At 34.2% G+C, this 21,241-nt stretch overlaps 1 protein-coding gene across 1 annotated transcript in view; it reads right to left on the bottom strand.

Annotated features, from left to right (window-relative positions):
* PCLO (piccolo presynaptic cytomatrix protein) overlaps positions 1-21,241 on the bottom strand; it is a 398,579-nt gene that overhangs the window by 78,667 nt on the left and 298,671 nt on the right. The window contains 4 exon segments of the mRNA XM_021063484.1: positions 5,423-5,473; positions 9,757-9,971; positions 11,191-11,258; positions 11,796-11,904. Of these exon segments, the coding sequence (XP_020919143.1) occupies positions 5,423-5,473; positions 9,757-9,971; positions 11,191-11,258; positions 11,796-11,904 (443 nt within the window).

Below are 21,241 nucleotides of genomic sequence, written 5' to 3'. Positions count from 1 at the left end.
GCCGGGTCGTTAACCCACTGAGCAAGGGCAGGGATCGAGCCGCAACCTCATGGTTCCTAGTCGGATTCGTTAACCACTGCACCACGACGGGAACCCCTCTTTTTAATTTTAAAAGCTGAAGAGAAGAGACATAGCTGTTGTAAAACTGAACAGTAAGACATGATTCAGGAGTTCCCTTCGCGGCACAGTGGTTAATGAATCTGACTAGGAACCATGAAGTTGCAGGTTTGATCCCTGTCCCTGCTCAGTGGGTTAAGGATTTGGCATTGTTGTGAGCTGTGGTGTAGGTCACAGATGTGGCTCAGATCTGGCGTTTCTGTGGCTCTGGTGTAGGCCAGCAGCAACAGCTCCGATTGGACCCCTAGCTCAGGAACCTCCATATGCTGCGAGTGCGGCTTTGGAAAAGACAAAAAAAAAAAAAAAAAAAAAAAAAAAAAGACTTAGATTCAAATTAATATTTGAGAAGCCTGCATGATGCAAAACAATTAACTAATTTTCTCATTCAAAAGTAAAAGATTCTTTTGGCATCAGTTATTTTTTAATTCAATGAATTTTATTATATTTAGTTGTATAAACATCATCACCACAACTTAATTATAGAACATTTACATCCCAAATCCCCATTCCATCCCTTCTTCCTAAGCCTGTCTCCTTTGATAACCATAAGTTTTTCAAAGTATGTGAGTCTGTTTCAGGGCCACACTTGCGGCATATGGAGGTTTCCAGGCTACAGGTCAAATTGGAGCTGTAGCCGCCGGCCTACGCCACAGCCACAGGATCACGGGATTCGAGTTGAGTCTATGAAGTACACCATAGCTCATGGCAATGCTGGATCCTTAACCCACTGAGCAAGGCCACGGATTGAACCCACAACCTCATGGTTGCTAGTCAGATTCATTTCCACTGCACCACAATGGGTACTTCTGTAACCATTTTTTAGATTCCACATATAAATGATAGTATGTGATATTTGTGTCTGTCTGACTTTACTTAGCATGATAATTTTCAGGTCCATCCATGTTGCTGCAAATCCCTTATTTCATTCTTTACTATGGTGGAGTAATATTCCATTGTATATATGTACCACAACTTCCTTATCCACTCCTCTGTTGATGGACATTTAGGTACTTCCATGTCTTGGCTATTGTATATAGTGTTGCAGTGAACATTGGGATACATATCTTTTCAAGTCATGGTTTTCCTTGGATAGATGCCCAGGAGTGGGATTGTTGGATCATATGATAGTTCTATTTGTAGTTTTTTGAGGAATTTCCATACTGTTTTCCATAGGGGTTGCACCAATTTACATTCCCATCAACAGTATAAGAGGGTTCCTTTTTCAACATACCCTCTCCAGCATTTATTATTTATAGACATTTTGATGATGGCCATTCTGGCTAGTCTCAGATATAGTAGTTTTGATTTGCATTTCTCTAATTATTAGTGAGGTCGAACATCTTTTCATGTTTTTTTTGGCCATTTGTATGTTTTCTTTTGGAGAACTGTCTGTTGACATCTTCTGCTCATTTTTTGATGGGGTTGTTTTATTGATATTGATCTACAGGAGGTATTTATATATTTTGGAGATTAATCCCTTATCACTCACTTCATTTTCAAATATTTTATCCCATTCTGTGGGTTGTCTTTTCTTTTTGTTAAGGGTTTCCTTTGCTATGCAAAAGCTTTTAATTGGGTTCCACTTGTTTATTTTTGTTTTTATTGTTATTACTCTAGCAGGCAGATCTGAATTTTTACAATATTTCTGTGGTTTATGTCAGAAAGTGTTTAGCCTATGTTTTCCTCTAAGAGTCTTATGGTATCTGGACTTATATTTAGGTATTTAAATGGACTGTCTTTCATACATTGTATATTCTTGCCTCCTTTGTCATAGATAGTTGACCATAGGTGCATGGCTTCAATTCTGGGCTTTCTATCATTTTCCATTGATCTATATTTCTGTTTTTGTGCTAATACCATACTGTTTTGATGACTTAACTTTGTAGTAGAGTCTGAAGTCAGGGAGCCTAAATCCTCCAGCTCCATTTTTCTTTCTCAGGATAGCTTTGGCTTTTCTGGGTCTTTTGTGTTATCAAACAAAATATTTTATTCTTGTTCTGGGTCTTTTGTGTTACCAAACAAACTTTAAAATATTTTATTCTTGTTCTTTTTCCAAAAGAAAACATACAAATGGCCAAAAAACACATGAAAATATGTTCAACCTCACTAATAATTAGAGAAATGCAAATCAAAACTACTACATCTGAGACTAGCCAAAATGGCCATCATCAAAATGTCTATAAATAATAAATGCTGGAGAGGGTATGTTGAAAAAGGAACCCACTTATACTATTGGTAATTTGATAGGGATTGCACTGAATCTGTAGATTGCCTTGGAGAGAGAGTATAGTTATTTTGACAATATCATCATTTCAAATAATATAATTCTGTTTGATGCTATTTCTGCTTATAACAGAAAGGAAAGGATCTGTATTTTCTTTTTCTTTCTTTTTTTATTTTTATTTTTGTCTTTTTAGGGCCAAAACTGAGGCATACGGAGGTTCACAGGCCAGGGGTCTAATCTGAGCTGTTGCTGCCGGCCTACGCCAGAGCCACAGCAACGCCAGATCCGAGCAGCGTCTGTGACCTACACCACAGCTTGTGGCAATGCCAGATCCTTAACCCACTGAGCGAGGCCAGGAATCAAACTGGCAACCTCATGGTTCCTGGTCGGATTCGTTAACCACTGCGCCACTACAGGAACTCCGGGATCTGTATTTTCAAAAAGTAAATCCATAAATAAAAAATGGACATATTTTTTATAATCATACAAAACAGATATGCTATGTTTAATGCTGAAAATGGGATAAATGGAATAATTTAGATGAATCAGTCTTCATTTAAAATTTAATAATTAAAATAATTTCCTAATTTCAGTATTATTTTAATCTGGTTATGTTCTATGGCAGAAAAGGAATCTTTGATCTCTTTTCTTGGTACAGAAAGGCCCAGAGTCTCTCTGACTATCATGAAAGCAATATGAAACACGAAACAAAGGTCCATGAAGGAAGAGGAGAGAAGTGGGAGTTTCAGAACTGCAGTAAATGTGCTATAATGGAGTATCAAAATATAGGAATTATCTGCAATTAATTTCACTGAGGTTTATAACAGCTTCCAAATCTTTTTTCTTTTTTCTTTTCTTTTTCTTTTCTTTTCTTTCTTTCTTTCCTTCCTTTCTTTTTCTTTCTTTCTTTCTCTTTCCTTCCTTCCTTCCCTCTCTTTCTTTCCTTCCTTCCTCTTTCCTTCCTTCCTTCTCTCTCTCTTTCCTTCCTTCCTTCTTTACTTCCTTCCTTCCTTCCTTCCTTCCTTCCTTCCTTCTCTCTCTCTTTTTTTGTTATTTTTACCACCTCATGACATAATGGAGCTCCTGGGCCAGGGATCAGACCCAAACCACAGTTGTGATATATGCTACAACTGCAACAATGTCGCATTCTTAACCCACTCTGCCAGGATGGGGACTGAACCTGCATCCCAGTGCTGCCAATCCTGGTGCACCACAGCAGGAACTTCCAGCTTCCAAATCTTTAAGGAGAAATTCTTTCCCCTTTTCTCCTTTCTCTGCCAATCTAAAAACCCACTTTTAACTGATGAGGCAGCAAAATGATTTCTTATTGTAATTTACGGGGGACTCTAAGAGAGTGCTTTCCAAATTTACTTTGTAAATCTGGTGCCTTAGAGCACACTTAGAGTTGCTCAGAGTTTACATCTGAGAGAGAATGGGATGCCCCTAGTAACCCTCAAGCAGAGCTATTTGGTGCTGGTAATTCATTGTCTGGGAGTCTATGTAAGGTTTCACTTGGAACAAGGTTTTGCTAAAAGACAAAAGATGAAAGATTTAAAAAAATTGAAATCACTGTTATAAGAAAATATCCAAAAAGAAAAGATCCCAAGAGTTATGAAGGAGTATTGCTAGAGTCAGTTTCCACTGTAGAATTAAACTCAAGGGAAAGGAAAATAAAATAAGAATAAATAACAACAAAAAGCCAAAAAGAAACAGTAAATATTGGTCTATGAGCAAGAAGTTTAAAAAAAAATGAAAAAGAGAGAAAGAAAGCAATATTATGAATCAAAACATCTAGTATTTTCTTTATTGCATGTGAAATGAAGAAAGATCAGGTCTGGCTCTCTAGAAGTGGGAAATAGCAGAGAGATAGCAAGGTGGAGAGCATACAGATGACCAGGCTCCATCTTGCACTCTTTATCTATTTCTACCCTCCCACTGCACATCTGCTTTAATCAGTGTGTGCCTACGTAATTCTTAACTGATTTCTGTGCCTCTGTGTCCTCCCTGTTATAATATTTTCTATAGGCCATTACCCTATGAATTTTTATTACATATTCCTTTCAATTAGCCTCACTCTCATTCCAAAATATTGACTGATCACTTTATTATGTTGTGGCTCACATCCCTCGGCTCTTGTTCAAGGTTCTTTTAATTTAGTCTCAGCTTATCTCTACAGAAACATTTCCCGGCAGCAAAGGGATCTGTTCTTTTCATTACTCTCTGGCAGCAGAATTTTCCCTTGCACCATTTATTCTTCCAGGAAAACACTTCCCCCTTTTCCTATGCATATCCTCAAATTAGTTCAAATCTTTTACCCTGTGTGAAGTCTTTCATGAAAATTTCCTCTAGCATGTACTGTGATGCAACTAAGACTCACTGTTCTCTTTGCCTTAGCTGAAATGTACTATCTTCAAAAAGTTACTATTTTATGCTGTGTTAATTCTTTCCATATGACATCTCTTACCTACCTTAAATTACTTTTTGGTATCATCTAAAATACAGCTTAGAAAAGCATTTTTTATTCAATCCCATACATGACACAATATATAAACACAAACATACAGAACTGAAACAGATAATGATTTACACTATTTTTCCTCTACTTTCCTGGTCAAAATCCTCTGCATTGATTTTATAAACTATAGATTGGTTATGACCACCAGTATGAGTCAGATTGCTCTAGAACTATTCAGTGATTATTTAACAACTGTTGATCAGAAGAAGAAAAGAGAATAGCCGGAGAGTCATGAAACCTTAAAGAAGGAAGCTTCAAATTTCCAGGAGAATCAGTCAAGTTTGAAACATATTCAACAAATCTCAAGTAACAGAGGCATAAAACATTGAAAGTGTTCAAGTATCAGCAAGATTTCAAAATACATAATTCCACAGATAAGATTCGATTTTATAAACATGTATTTGTATTAAAAATACTACTCTATAAAATTTTATTTTTCCTTTATATATCTGTATGTATTATGAAATAGGAAATGTTCCAAAAATGGTTACAATTTCAATAGACCAGTGGGGGGGGGAAGAGCCATAAAACTTTGTATAATAAAAATCTTTTAAAAACTTCCATACCTGAATTTCCCCCGTAATTGGATGAGAGACAACCTTTGCTGCATCAGTAGGCTGCAATATTAAAATATATATTAGATTAATGGATAAAGCTTTCATAGAATTTACCATTTCAACTTCTTTCTGAATTAATTTCTGTTTGGTCAGAGCACACTGTCTGGGTAACACATTTTATCCGTTTGGCTGCTTCAGATTATAGTATCTACTTACGCCTCTCAATACACATCTAATTTTATAGCTGCATAAATCTCTTTTTCATTTTGTGAAGCCTGTTTTGAAGCTATAATTTTGTACCTTCAGTAATGTATGTTCAACTACTTAAGAAGAGGAAGACTTTTGATTCAAAGTACTCAATTTAAATATTAAACAGATTTTAAACACCTATAAGAGAATGAAAAAGATATTGTTTTTTATATAATTTGCCACTGAGCCCACAAGTTATGAAAGTGCATCTTTGCATTCCTTTGTTAGGTGCTCAGCTCCACCCCGCTTCCTTCTAGAGTAAAGCACCCAGGCAATCACTCCCTAGTATTAAAAGTCCAACCCATTCTAGATAAGTTCTCATTTCCTTAATAAGTTCCTTATGTCAATAAAGCCTTAAAAATAGTGAAGAATGTGATCTGATTCATTCTACTGAGTAAATGACTGACTGCTGATTTGTTACATTTCAAGAGAATGTATACAAATTTCTATAAAAGGATGATGTGCCTACCCCAGAATTACAATAGCACTTCAGGCAATGAGGCATCAATATAGGAAAATGTTTGCTAAAATGGTAATAAGCTTGCTACCCTACAAATAAGGGCCTGTCTCCATATGTGTACATAATATTGGCCTTACTTTAATAATGAATCAGAAAAGGAAAAAAATTCATATGTATTTAGGTATATATACTTGTTCTGCTACCTTTTTTTTTATAAATGTATGCTAGAAATGAGAGCAACCAAAGAACACAGCTATAGCCTAGGTTTTGTTCTATGAAATAAGAAAGAAAATAATGTAATCACTGGTAAAGTATGGGTAGGGGCTACATTTTCTAAACCATAGATTCTATTTTTCTTTTTTTTTGGGGGGGGGCCTTTTTAGGTCCTAGGCTAGGGGTTGAATTGGAGCTGCAGCTGCCATCCTACACCACAGCCACAGCATGCCAGATCTGAGCCATGTCTGTGACCTATACCACAGCTCATGGCAATGCCAGATCCTTAACCCAACCCAGCGAGTGAGACCAGAAATTGAACTCGTGTCCTCATGGATACTTGTTGGATTCATTTCTGCTGAGCCACAATAGGAACTCCTAAGCCATAGATTCTTTATTAGTTAAGCTAATTTATAAGAATGGCCAATCATTAATATTGAAACTATGCTTTGGCTACAAAGGATAGGCTGCTACTTACTGAACAATGGTATTTACTTAATGATTACTTTACTGTTTAAATTTTAAGAAAAGAAAACTCAATCTATAAGAATAAGGACCACACAAGTTCCTCAAATTATTTACATCTCAGTTCAAGATGGGGATTTCCTAAAACCAGATATCCTTGCATCTCAATGAGGAAGACTGAGGAATATCTAGAGATTAAAAATTAAAAAATAAGGCCCCACCAAAGAAACCCAGAGTAATGATTGATAATATATTTTGTTTTTATTTTCCTTTTGACAGTTTTAGTACATCTGACATATGATGATGCAAACATAACCAGATGCAACACAGAGAATAAACCTCTGGACCATTTTTAATTGTTTGGGGTGCGTATTTTATTATTGGACAGTGGACAAACCACCAGCTCCAGGGTGGACAAAACACCAGTTACAGTTTATGATTAGAGACAAGTATTTCTTTTCAGTGATGTCATACCTTTGCAAGGCTGTTTTTTGATCATGTGGTGATAAAAAAATATACTTCAAAAAAATCAGTGAGGTCAGTGTAGAACAGGAAGTGAGAGTGCCAGGGTCCAAACCAATTCCACAGTTTGAGTAGCTGTGCAGTGCCCATCAGGAGCATATACTCTACTGATATGTAATTTTAGTTATTAACAATGAAATATATATTATTTTTATCTCATTTGATATATATTATTTTTGTCCAATGGTTACTAGGATGTTAGGACATGAATACTAGTTAAATTGTTTGGACTCAACCGCAATAGAAATCAAATTGTTTGAGTTATTTCTTTGAGCATGACAGCATCATGAAAAAATTACTGAGATGTTATGTGCCATGATCAGAAAAGTTTGGGAAAGCAAGGACCTATTTAATTACAAACTTACATTTAAGTTTAATTACATATTTAAAACTAATAAGCACTTTCATTGACCTATTTATTTATACCATGACTTAGAAGAAATTATTCAGATTTTAGAGATATAATACATTTTGAAATTTCAGAAATAAAACAGCTTGAAGCAGTAAAATAAAAATTTTGAGGACAAAAATTTATACTGAATTAGTAAGCTAATACTTTTTAGTATCTTACATTAACTCAAAAGCAATCACTTTAGAGTGTTATTAATAGATTAATAATTACTTATGAATAATTATTTAAATGTTTATTTGATGGTTTTCTAATATCTAAATTGTAATTATGCTATGATTTAAATATTTTAGTCTTAATACATTCCATTACACTAATATTTTATAATTTAACATAGTTAGTCTCACACCTAACAAAAGGATGTTAAAACTACAATTTTCTAAATTAACTGAAGAACATATGCTATATTTGGACACATTATATTACCTGACTCAGGAACATTTAAGCTTCAAACCATCACTCTGTATTTCTCTAATCTTTCAATATAAATTTTTTAACACTGTAGGTTTTAGAGAATAAGTAAAAGTAAGTACTGTCTTTTGTGCATACTAGATGTTGATGGGTCAAGAAATATCATTAAATTTATTTATTTATTCAGCAAAAGCATTCTGAGAAAATCAATACCAGCTAAATGTTGACAATAATCCTCTACTCCCAAAAGATGAATAGGTAATAGTCCCCTTCTTTAGAGTGTTAGCATCTAATGATTATAGATTTCTCTCTATATATATTATCTAACCAGATTTGATTACTGTTACTACTATTAATAATAGTTAAAATGTAATCTCTATACCATTACTATCCAGTAGAATATAATGTGAGCCACATAGGTTATTTAAAATATTTTAGTAGTCACATTAAAAATATAAAAATAAACTGATGAAATTGATTTTACTGGCATATTTTTAAAATTAAATTTACTAGAATATTACTATTTCACCATGAAATCAAGATAAAAATTATAATGAGCTATTTTACATTTTTTCATACTAAGTCTTTGAAATTTGCTGTGTAATCACATATACAGCATATCTCAATTAGCACCAGCCACTAGCCACATTTCAAGTGCTCAACTGTCACATAGGCCACATTGTTGGCATAGAAAAAAATGACCACATCTCATAAAACATGTCAATATCATATCCTCAGTGTTGGTCTTATACTCTTTTTCATCTTCTAATCATCCCCCCTCCGAAAAAAATCATTACCATAATATATTACAAAAAAATCAAATTTTGTACCCCTTATAATATTACAGAGACTCAAAGATGCCACTGATGGTTTAACTGACATTTATTTATTCTGCCACTCTTCTATGCAAGCCACTCTTAAGCGCTTAAGGGAGCTATAAAGTAAATAAGGAATGGTTCTTGATTCTTAATGAGCTTGCAGCCCATTTGGGAGGATAAAAATAAGTGAACAAGTAACTATAATCAAGAAACAAATTGTCTTAAGAGATACATAAAGCATCTGGCACTTTGGAGGGAGGGAAGGAGGAAGGAAGGGTAACTTCTGATTTGAAGGATTAGAATATGGAAAGACTTGGTTGAGGAAGGCTTCTGTTATTCTTATTTCATTTTTGCTTTCCTCCTTTTCCATTGCCCTAAAATTTCCTCATTTCTGTGTACTTTTTACTTAAGTTACAAGATATAATGTAATGTATATCTTCTGTTTCCAAAAAAAAAAAAAACCCACAAAGATACATCTGATGCAAAGGGGCTTAGATGTTTGCAACAAAAAAGAAAAAGAACATGAAGCATCAGACAGATTTTTCAAGTTCACTGAAATAACAAGTGCTAAAATCTTTTGAGATGTATATATACATCACTTTGCTACATCTTGATCAGTTACATACACAGAAATGTAAAAATGTTTTGTTTGTTTGTTTGTTTGTTTCAAGAGATCATTAGGAAAGGAGAAATCACTTGAAAAACATCTTAGGAGATGATACTGTATTTCTTATCTCCTAGTCTGAATAAGGAGCTAGAAAATAAGTAATTGGAGGTCGCTTTGGACACTTCTCACCTTGCTGCTGCTGTGTTTCTTTTTGCTCACTGAGGGTGAGCCTGGCTGCCCAGGGCTGGGAACAGAACTGGATCCTGCTGATGTAGGACCTGAATGAACGTGAGATCCTTTTTCAACGACTGACGAAAGAACCAGTGGTGATTGCTGTAGTGAGACCTTCTGAAGCTCTGCTGCCAACTGCTTGGGATCAACCCCTGGGGATTTTGCTTTATCCACTACAACAAAATGAAACAGCTTCACATATTCTCAGTTTCATAGGTAATTAATATCATGGAACTTATTTGAGCTCTAGATGACAAAGTCAAAATGTTGCTTATAAAACAAGCTAAGTTAAAAAAAAATACATGCAACTGTATCTTTATGTATCTATTTCTAAAGAAGTCTTGAAAGTTCTGAGAAGAATGAAAGACTTCAGATGACAGGATTGTTTTTAATTAAAAATTTTGCTTGTTTATTTTTAATGGCTGCACATGTGGCATATTGAAGGTCCCAGGACACATCCTTTAACCCACTGTGCTGGCCTGAGATCCACCCTTGCCTCCACAATGACCCCAGCCACTCCAATCAGATTCTTAACCCATTGTGCCACAGTGGGAACTCTGACAAAGGAAATTTGAAGTTCCTATTTTATCTTCATAAAATGTTTTTTAAATATTTTATATTGAGAAATGTATATATGATAAAATTTTTGATTTTATTCACTGAAATTTAATTTGTATGATTGGCTGTTTTTCTTTCCTGAGATCTTACATATCTATTTTGCTAAATGGGAAAATTTCAAAGAATATATTTACATTTACAGATTATGAAAATTTCTCCAGGCCTTGCTCTGTTCTGTTTGGTACAGTAACTCAGACTCTTAGAAATGCTCAGTATAGCATAGGAAATGCTCAACAAATATTTGTTGAACAAAGGAATAGTGATATTTTTAATCTTATAAGAGATCTAAATTTATAGGCAATATTTGCTATCTAAGAAAGAGTTAAATCTAATTCATCATGTACTTATGGAATCATATGTTAATTTTATTATAAATGGCAATCTGTAATATATCTATGAGTAAGTGTTCCAAAATCTATTTATGCTAAAATGAATGCAGCATTACCTAAAAATGATATAGAACCATAAATAAATGGCTCAATGGATTACTTTCATACAATGAATTTATTTTTAAAGAATTAAAAATGTGAACTTAGCAAGAATCTCACATGAACTTCTTTAATGGGTCTAACATGTTAATATGTGTTTCCCTAGAATACGAAAAATGTAGCTACAATGCTTTTGATTTTCTTTATGATGACATAAATATATTTCCATAAATTGACTTATGCCTATATCCATGTTTATGTCCTTATCTTCATCTATAGCAACATCTGCCTCTACAATTACTTCTCCATCACTCCCCACAGTTGGAAGCAGACTGCTTTCACCTACCAGCTTTCGGTGGTTCATGAAGTTCTAGGTGCTGGGGATTTTCAGAATCTGATAGCATATTGAGGTCCCTAAAAATTAAAACAAAAAAAAATTAAGAAAGCAATTGAGGAAATCTGAGACAAAAGGCCCCTTTCCCCCAACTGCACTGAATATTTTTTTTTTCAGTAGGTAAATGAGAAGTGGTTAATGATATAAAGCAATTTCAAAGCATGCTCACCCCTCTAACCAAATATATATTTGCAATGCTGTTAAAAGTCAGCTGATAAAAATGATTATTTAAGGTGAAATCTTTATGGATTAAATGTAAGTTCATTCTGAAATACTTTACACATCCATGAAATCTGAATGGCTTTAGGTTTTCATTTAAATGGTTCATATTTCAGTAAAAGCATGAAAGGGGATATAATCAGAAACAAAAGTAGGTGAATTCTTTCTATGCTTTAGACATTGATTCTGAACACAAGAAATCTATAAACCTTGTATTCACTTTATTTTCTAATTACAGAAAATCTTGCTAACTGGCAAAGGTTCCACCTTAACAATTTTAAATTAAAAGAGCCATGAATAGCCAAAAAATGGAAACAAAAAGATGGGGAAAAACTCACAGTCTTACACATATTTCTGCTTCCCCACTTTGCTGACTAATGATACTCTGGACTTCTTCATACGTTTTAGAAGTTAAAGGAATTCCATTCCATTCCAATACTTGCATGCCTAAAACGACAAATTCAAGTATGAAATTAAAAAAACATGTTATGGCTCATCTGGATTCATATGGCATAGAAGACACTGCTTTGCATTTAAAAGCCAACTCAGCACACCATTTCAGAGAACATCAGTTCAAAGTTCTCTGGAACATTAATACCCAAAGCATACATAGTTTGATTTCATAAACTTACCAGAAACATATAAAATGTATCTAATACAACATGCAAAATGCTGTTTTGGAAAATCTATTAAATATTATCAAACACATGCATTGTGTTCACACTACTATAAAGAAAACACTGCTTCAACCAATATCGTGTGGGGAAAAAAATAACTGCAACCACCATTATAATTATTCCATGGGCAAAAAGCAACTAGAAGAGGGTAAACTTCCATTCTATTATGGAATACAAGTGGTAGAAAATAGTCATTAGGATTTTATTGTAAAGCTCTTTTTAAGAAATTGTTAGAGTTTCAACTGTGCTTAGGTAAAACTGTTCTGATAAAAATAAATTTCCATGGTGTGTCTTTTTCTTCACTGCCTTCATGATATTCCTGAGGAGAAGCAGCAGAAATGTTCTATAGAGGGCAGTGTCATGGGTATGTGTGTGGCCTGGGCAGTAGTATGCTCTGTGATCAGGAGAATCCCGTGTTTGGTTTGATGCTTTGCTGCTGCCATCTTGAAATTCTTAATGCTTTTGAACAAAGAGCCCTCTGTGTTCATTTTGCACTGGGTCCCATAAATTATGTTGCTGGACAGGTAATAGGGCATTTTATGTTTTCTCTCTTCCTAGAAAGATAATTTTCATTCAAAAAAAGTAGTAACATAATTAGTATTTCAGCATTTTACATTTAGTTTCTTTGGTCCATTGTACACGAGATGTCAAATAATTTAAGGTGCATATTTGGCACAAATCCCATGGTCTTAATACGTGGCTATGTGAACTAGATATACATTGGATGAAACCACTCAAAGTTATAATGCCCAGATATTTGTGAATCTACCAGCTTTACCTGAGGGGAAAAAAAAATCTGAATGTGATGACTAAGTTATAATTTAAATAAAAAGAAATACTTGTTGAACAATTAGGTTTTCAATGAGCTTCACAGATGCCTATGTGAAATTCCCTACTGCCCACTGTTGGCTTTCATGGGAAATTCTAAATACGGCATGACTGAGTCTTTAAAAGCTTTAGTGATTTTGATACACATTAGAAAGCATATTACCACTTGCAAATAAGTAAGGGAAATTCTTTTACTACTGTGAAATGGCAAAATAAGTCCATAAAGATACCCACAATAACACAAACAAGAATGACTTTTCTATAACTTACTCCAAGAAAACTTTATCTTCAGATGGGCCTTAGGTTTATTTCAACAATCCCAGGCTGTTGTACACATAAAATGAGAAAATTACATAAAAGACAGTGATAATGCCACTAAAGAAAAATTTAGCACTCAAGGAGGAAAAGCACACTGAAAAGCATACGGAAAGCACGTGTTTATTTATTTATTTTGTCACAGGAAGGAGCGCATTTATGAATAGATGATTTTGAATTGAAACAAATTAATGGCGCTATAATCCAGAAATTGCATTGTCACTTTTCTGCAGAATTTTTGATGAAAAAAAAAAAATCTGCACCATTCTCATGCTTCTGTTCAATTTGCCTGTTTATTTTTCATCATCTTAAAATAAAGAGGCAAATTTCTGAAATATAATTATCCAGTGAGATGAAAAATGCTTCTAATCATAAAAAGAAAGTTTTAAAAATCAAAAATAAAACTGATAAAAAATATAACTAGGGTTTTACCTAGATATTTAGCTGAGATCATAATTATGTGATTTGCTGTGTTCCAAGATACACCAGCTGAACTTCTTTCCCCCTTATTCATTTTCCCACTAACATCTGTGCAGTACTGAAGTTAGAAAGATTTTGCCAACTCTTTTATCCTTTTATTTATTTCAATGGTGAGTATTAGATACTATAGGGCATGTGGCTACTTGAACATCATCATTTAATAACAACTCCCCCTTCCACTGCCTCTCCAACTTCCTACAAGTCCCACAAGAACCATACTCAAGTAACCAAGTGAATATATAAATCACTCCTTATTAATTCATAAGATGCTTTTAGTTGTTGTGAGAATTAAGTGTGATTAAGTAGGTTTTTTTCAAATACGATATTTTTGAAAAAACATTAACTACAAAATCCTATAAACTGGAGTTCCCATCGTGGCTTAGTGGTAATGAACCCAACTAGTATCCATGAGGATGTGGGTTTGATCCCTAGCTTTGCTCAGTGGTTTAAGGATCCGGCGTTGCCATGAGCTGTGGTGTAGGTCACAGATGCGGCTTGGATCCTGTGTTGCTGTGCTTATGGCGTGGGTCACAGACACATCCTGCATTGCTGTGGCTGTGGTGTAAGCCGGCAGTTGTAGCTCTGATTTGACTCCTAGCCTGGGAACTTCCATATTCTGCAGGTGCGGTCCTAAAATCTAAATAAATAAATATCCTATAAACTATTTTGAAATGCAAGCAAATATCATTAGATCATACTATGGAGGAGTTCACTAAAGCAGTATTTTATCAATTTAGTTGATATGAATATAAGTATATTCAATCTTAAGGAAATTTTTACTCTGATATATTTTTTTTTATTTAGAAATAATTCCTGGAAGAGAGTGAACACATGAGCGGTGTTATCTATTGTTTGACATTCTGAGCAAAAATATTTTCTTTATATTTAAATTTTATCAATGTAGATGTTAACCAATGGTTCAAGTTTGAGATTGTACAAATGATACCTCAACTGTATCCCTAGAAAATGCCTATTTTAATAACTTCTAACAGAAAAACTAAGATAATCTTAACTTTTTGAATGTGCAGCAGTAATAATAAGAGTTAATGGCTCAAAATCTTGCACTTAATAGGTTATTAAAAACCAAAAAAGGAGTTCCCACTGTGGTGAAGCGGAAAGGAACCTGACTAGGCTCCATGAGGATGCTGGTTCGATTCCTGGCCTCGCTCAGTGGGTTAAGGATCCAGCATTGCTGTGAACTGTGGTGTAGGTCACAGATGTGGTTTGGATCTGGCATATCTGTGGCTGTAGCGTAGGCCAGCAGCTATAGCTCCAATTTGACCCCTAGCCTGGGAACTTCCATATGCTGCGGGTACAGCCCTAAAAAAGCAAACAAAACGAAACAAAACCCAAAAAAGACAATAATTGGGTAATTTTTTTTATTAAAAAAATCAATCACCAGAGTTCCCATCGTGGCACAGCAGAAGTGAATCTGACTAGGAACCATGAGGTTTCGGGTTAGATCCCTGGCCTTGCTCAGTGGGTTAAGGCATTGCCATGAGCTGTGGTGTAGGTCCTAGTCACAGCTTGGATCCCATGGTGCTCTGGCTCTAGTGTAGGTCGGCGACTACAGCTCTGATTAGACCCCTAGCCTGGGAAACTCCATGTGCCATGGGTGTGGCCCCAGAAAAGACAAAAAGACAAAAAAAAAAAAAAAATCAGTCACAAATAAAACCTTCTCAGATAGATGTTTTTATAACTTCTGGGATTGCTTAATTTTGTATGTTCCCCAAACTGGCAAAATTTATTCTTATCTTTATAATACACAATTTCATGTAAGTTATTTCTTCGTCTATATTTAATATGTACTATTATTTCAAAAATGTCTTCTGGATTAAAATTATTGCATTAACAATCAAAATATTATATGTATATCCAAACATATATCATACAAAAGCTCATGACTTTTATTTATTTACTCCACAAATATTTATATGGCAGCCACTACCCAATTCATTACCTTTGTGATGATCACCACTTTGTGTCTACTATTTTATGCTCTTATAAACATTAATAAAAATCTATACTAGAAAAATACAAATATCTTGGCAGTTAGTAAAACAAAGATGATTAATAGAAAAGGAAATTCAAAAGTGTTTTAAGTATTTAAAGAAAAGCCCAGACTCATTAGAGATTAGGAAGTGCAAATTAAAGCAATAATGATGGAATATTTAACTCTTGCCCTACTGAAAAAGGTTTGAAAGCCAGAAAATAGAGTGTATTGACCAGAATATGACATTAGGGGACCTTAACTTCAAGTAGATTATCCTTGCTAGGAGGTTGTTATGTCAGGATGAAAAACAACTCCTTGTTGACAATTTATAAACATGTAGTTATTTTATGGGAATGCAGATAAATGCAGCCACTCTGGAGGGCAATGTGGCAGATTGTTCTAAAATTGAGCACATGTACACCCTGTCACCCAGAAATTTTCTTGAGTTCTATTTGTGGGGAGGTAGTAGCATCAGGAAAATCAGACAGCGAGAAGAGACTAAATACTCATGATGGAAATACTTAACAGAGTTTTAGGAGAGAGACCACATCAGGTGTTGACGCCAAAGGGTGGATCAACCTTAAAATCATTTGCCAAGTTAAATAAAGCAGAAAGAGGATCTGAGCTATTGCGCAATGAAATTTATGTCCATTAAAATGATATTCACACTGATATTATATCTTTTACAAATAAACAACAGACATTACATAAATCATAATGGTTGCACATGGAGGGAAGAATAGAATAGGAAGAGAAAATGAGAAAAAAGAAAATGAATGTGTTAATAAATGAATGAATAAATAGAGCAAAAACCATACACACACACACACACACACACACACACACGCACTCATGGAGACCTTACATGAACTGGCTGGGCTGGGGTGCTATGAAATGAGAATCTGATACAACTGGAGTAAAAAACAAAAAAACAAACAAAAAAAACAATCAAACAATTAAAAATATGTATATAATAAATTATTTGTAATTTATTATCCTATACCTTTCCTCCATTGATATTATTAACTATGACTATACATTTAACTTCCAAAATTTGGACATCTGTTCTCAAGAGTCCTCCATTAACTAGCAGCAGCAGGAAAAACTCAGGTGACCTGGTCATCTACCCTGACTTTCTAAAAGCGAACAAACCCTGCAAGACAGGTGCCAGATTTGTCCATATCAGTTATACTAATTATTCATTCATTTTCCAGTTAGATAGTGTTAATATAAATGAAATGCATAGATAGATGGATTTTATTTCTCAAAACTGCATTTTAAAATATTTTGCAATTTTAGCCTATTTTTTCCTTTAACAAAAAAGGAAGAAAGAAAAGAAAGAAGGGTGGAAGAAAGGGAAAAAAAGGAAAGAAAGAATGGAGGAAGGTAAAGGTTACTTTAAAAACAAAACAAAACAAAAAATGCAGTATTTGAATGGTAACCTGCTTACTTACAGGTCAAAGCTCCATTTTGATAAGATGTTCAAAACCCATAAAAATTTTCTCAAGGAAACTCATCTACAAGTATAAAATTGTAAGGTTGAAAAGTATCTTGTTGAAGAATGAATGTCATAATAATACTGCCATTTTTATCATCATTATTACTGCTATTATTTTTGTTTTGTAATCTGTAGCTCAAACAAAACTTAAAATAGAGCCTCAGTACACAAACTTTATAAAAATTGAGCTACTTCCACTGAGGCAGACTTCATCTGCCTGCTTTCCCCCTTATCAAATTCCAGTTCCCACTCCATAAGCCCCTTAGACAACTGTAGGGAACCCTAAACTTCCCTGATATATGTGAATAAATTAAGAGTTTAAAATGACCTCACAACTCGAGTAAGGACATATGAACAATTTCCATTAATGAGGACACTGTCTCTAGAGATATACTGGAAGGAGGATAGTCTGAATTTTATTTTACTGAAAATGGGATCTGAATTGCTAAAAAAGACCATCATAAAATATATATAGTTTACTGATTTTACCCAATAATTATTTTTTTATTATTATTTATTTTTAGGGGTGCACTTGCAGTAATGGAAGTTCCTGGGCCAGGGGTCTAATTGGAGCCGCAGCTTCAGGCCTATGTCACAGCTGTAGCAATGCTAGATCCAAGCCAACTCACATCCTCACATACACTATTTGGGTTCTTAATCCACTGAGGCACAGTGGGAACTCTTAACCAATAATTCTAATAGTTCTTTCATGAATGAGAAATGGAAAGGTTGGGGTGGGGGAAAGAGAGAGAGGGAGAGGGAAAGAGATATTTAGTATTAGAAAATTAAAATCTGTCCATTTCTCAATAAAGAGTATATGTACCACAGAAATGTCTTTTATGAACCAAAGCACTGCTGATACTTGACTGTTGATACTTCCTCTTCTTCATAATCAAAGTGTATTCACATTTAGTTTGGTTGTTTACTGGCTGATGTGACTTCCAGCAAGTTGGTTAATTCACCATCTGTGTCTTGGTCAAGCGAGAATCTCCTTGAAGACGACTGTTTTAGTTTATTTCCACTCTATGATATGGAGGATACTCAGACTGTGACAGAATGAAAAACCAAACAACTGCTTATCTGCAATTTATGAAAATGAAATTTTTAAGCTATAGGAGGATATGAGGGAATTAACAAGTATTTTAGAATCTTGAAATTTCCACATTATTTTAAATTATTTTCCTCTCCTACAGATCTTCTTTCCGTATATAAAGTCCTAAAACTTTCAAACACAGGAATCATGCCATCTGATTTTTCTCTTTTGCCTCCCTCACATTTCCCTCCTCTGCTCTCAGTAGCAGTTGTTCAGGTCTTTCTGGCTGGGCTTGGCTTCCCAGGGCTCCCATGGCATTACCCTACCTAGTGCATCCTCTCCAGGCACTGCTCCATTTGTTCCCAGATTGGACAGCTCAGGAGTTGGAATACCTCATCTGCTCTTTGAATCTAAATTTGGCTTAAATTTATTTGCTCAGCAGACAAATTACCTAGTGCTAAAACCGTTTAAACCTTTAAAGTTGCTTTCACTCTAAAACACCAAACTTCATTAAAATATACATTTTAAAAGTATGTGATATGTCACCACTTCCTCTCTTCAAAAGATAAAAGAATTCAATAGAATCGTAAATGCAAATTTTATAGATGCATATTCTTTCAAATTTCAGTAGTATTAAACATTCATATATAGGAGGTTTGGGGTAATCTTCTACTTTTTGGCTTGTGTTTTGTACTGAGCAGACACAAACCTAAGATAAATGGAAAAAATGTCAAATTATACGCTGTGGTAATATGCTCTATTTCCATCCTTGGGCAGGACTATAGACAACAGTTCCGTAGAGAAATGTTATATGGCTTGGATATACTTTTAAATAGCTCAAAGTTAGAGAAATTAAATTCTATATTTGAAATCATCACTAATTTGGGTTGTGATCTTGAGCAGTTCACTTTCCATGCTGCTTCTGTCACTTACACTTTTATAAAGAACAAGCAATTTAAATCAGCAAAGAATAGTAAACTGGTGCATCCACTATGGAAAACAGCATGGGGATTCCTCAAAAAATTAAGCACAGAGGTACTGTATGATCTAGCAATTCCACTTCCAGGTATTTAAAAATATTAATTCAAAAAGATATATGTACCCCTATGTTCACTGCAGCATTATTTATGAGAGCCAAGATATGGAAACATCCTGTTTCCATCAATGAATGAAGAGATAAAGAAGGTGCAGTGTGTATATATCTATATCTACAATAGAAGAGTGTTAAGCCATTGAAGACCCGCCATTTGCAACAATATGAATGGACACTGAGGGTATGATGCTAAGGGAAACAGAAAGAGAATGATAATTACTATATGGTTTCACTCATATGTGCAAGTAAAAAAAAGAACAAGCAAAATAAAACCACAGAAGAAACAAAACACACTCATAGATACTGAACACAGATTAGTGGTTATCACAAAGGAAGGGGGTTGGGTGGCAGGTGGGTGAAAAGGGTGGAGGGAGTCAACCGTGTGGTGATGGACAGTAACTAGACTTGTGGCAGTGATCACACTGCAGTGTACAAAGATGCTGAACTATCATATTATGCACCTGAAACATTTTAAAAATCAGCAAAGTATGGCTGGCAACTATAAATTCTCACATGAAATTAATTTACATATTATAAAATTATCACAACATTTTGAATCTAAAATCTTAGGAAATATCAAAGACTTCTGTTGAACTGTCTAAGCTTACCCACACTTTTTTTTTTCTAGGTCTGAATATACTGAAAGTATTTAGAATTAAGGACTTCTACATATACAGGTGTAAAGAAGATTTAGCTCCATTCGTAAAAAAAAATTTGTAAAGAAAAGAGATTATCACATATTTTGAAGCATTAATAGTCAATAATAAAAAAGTCATTGAAGGAATATTACATGAATGAAATGTCTTATAAAAAGCATATCATAACTATTTCAGAGACTCATTTTGGAAGAGGCAGGGTCTTTGTAGATATGCTAGTTGTGATTCTTTGTGAAAGATATTAGAGAAGAGAAACATGAGGTGGCTTGGCTCTGAACATCACGCAGTTAGTTAATGGTAATTCAGAAATACAAACTCCATTTAAATGTCTCTCAGGCCAATGTTAGCATCAGTAAATAGGATAACTCATTCAACTTATGCCAACTAAACCTACATTGTAGCCCATCTGAATATAAACAATATTTAAACACATAAAACCCAGCACAAAGAACACATATATTAACGGCACTTTAATTATTACAATAAAGATAATTTAGAAACTGTATTATCTATAGGACAATATTACTTGAGGATTTGAGCCTGTAAAAATCAAAGATCTTACTGAACAAAGAGAAAGTTGTGGGATATATAATTTTATGGGAGTAAACAATGACCATTAGGAATGAAAAAAAGCTGATTTTCTCATCTCTTTTCTCCACTCCACTCCCAGAAAAGAAACCAGTATCACACTTCTATAGGCCCACTGATGGGAAATTTTGCTGAGCACTGCTGGAAGGGAAAATAATGTAGGAAGCATTCCTTGCTCAATGTCACTAATCATCGGGGTGACACAAATAAAAAGCACACTGAGATGGCATCTCACACCATAACATAAGTTCTCATCATTAGAAATATTATAACATGGTCAATTTCTGTGATAAAAATATTTTTATATTTTGTTTATCTTGAGCCAAAGACACTATATAATTATTACGAATGAAATCTATATGATAATGAATGAAATGATTATATAATGAAATCTAAATGAGTAAACTTTTAATACCTACATCTTCCATTATTTGAAGAAGCAAAGGATATCAATAAAAGAGAAGCCATTTCAAACAATAAAATATCAATAGCCACTTAATCACCCTGAGTGAATCCTAAAAAAAAAATGGTTTATGTGTTAGGTTATTTCACAAGAAGTGCCAATATTCTTTTATTTAATCACAAAGAAGAATTACTAAATAATATATTTTGGCTTGATAGAT

The sequence above is a fragment of the Sus scrofa genome, chromosome 9 (assembly GCF_000003025.6).
Source record: "Sus scrofa isolate TJ Tabasco breed Duroc chromosome 9, Sscrofa11.1, whole genome shotgun sequence".
NCBI lineage: Eukaryota > Metazoa > Chordata > Mammalia > Artiodactyla > Suidae > Sus > Sus scrofa.
This window is presented reverse-complemented; position numbering and strand designations above follow the sequence as displayed.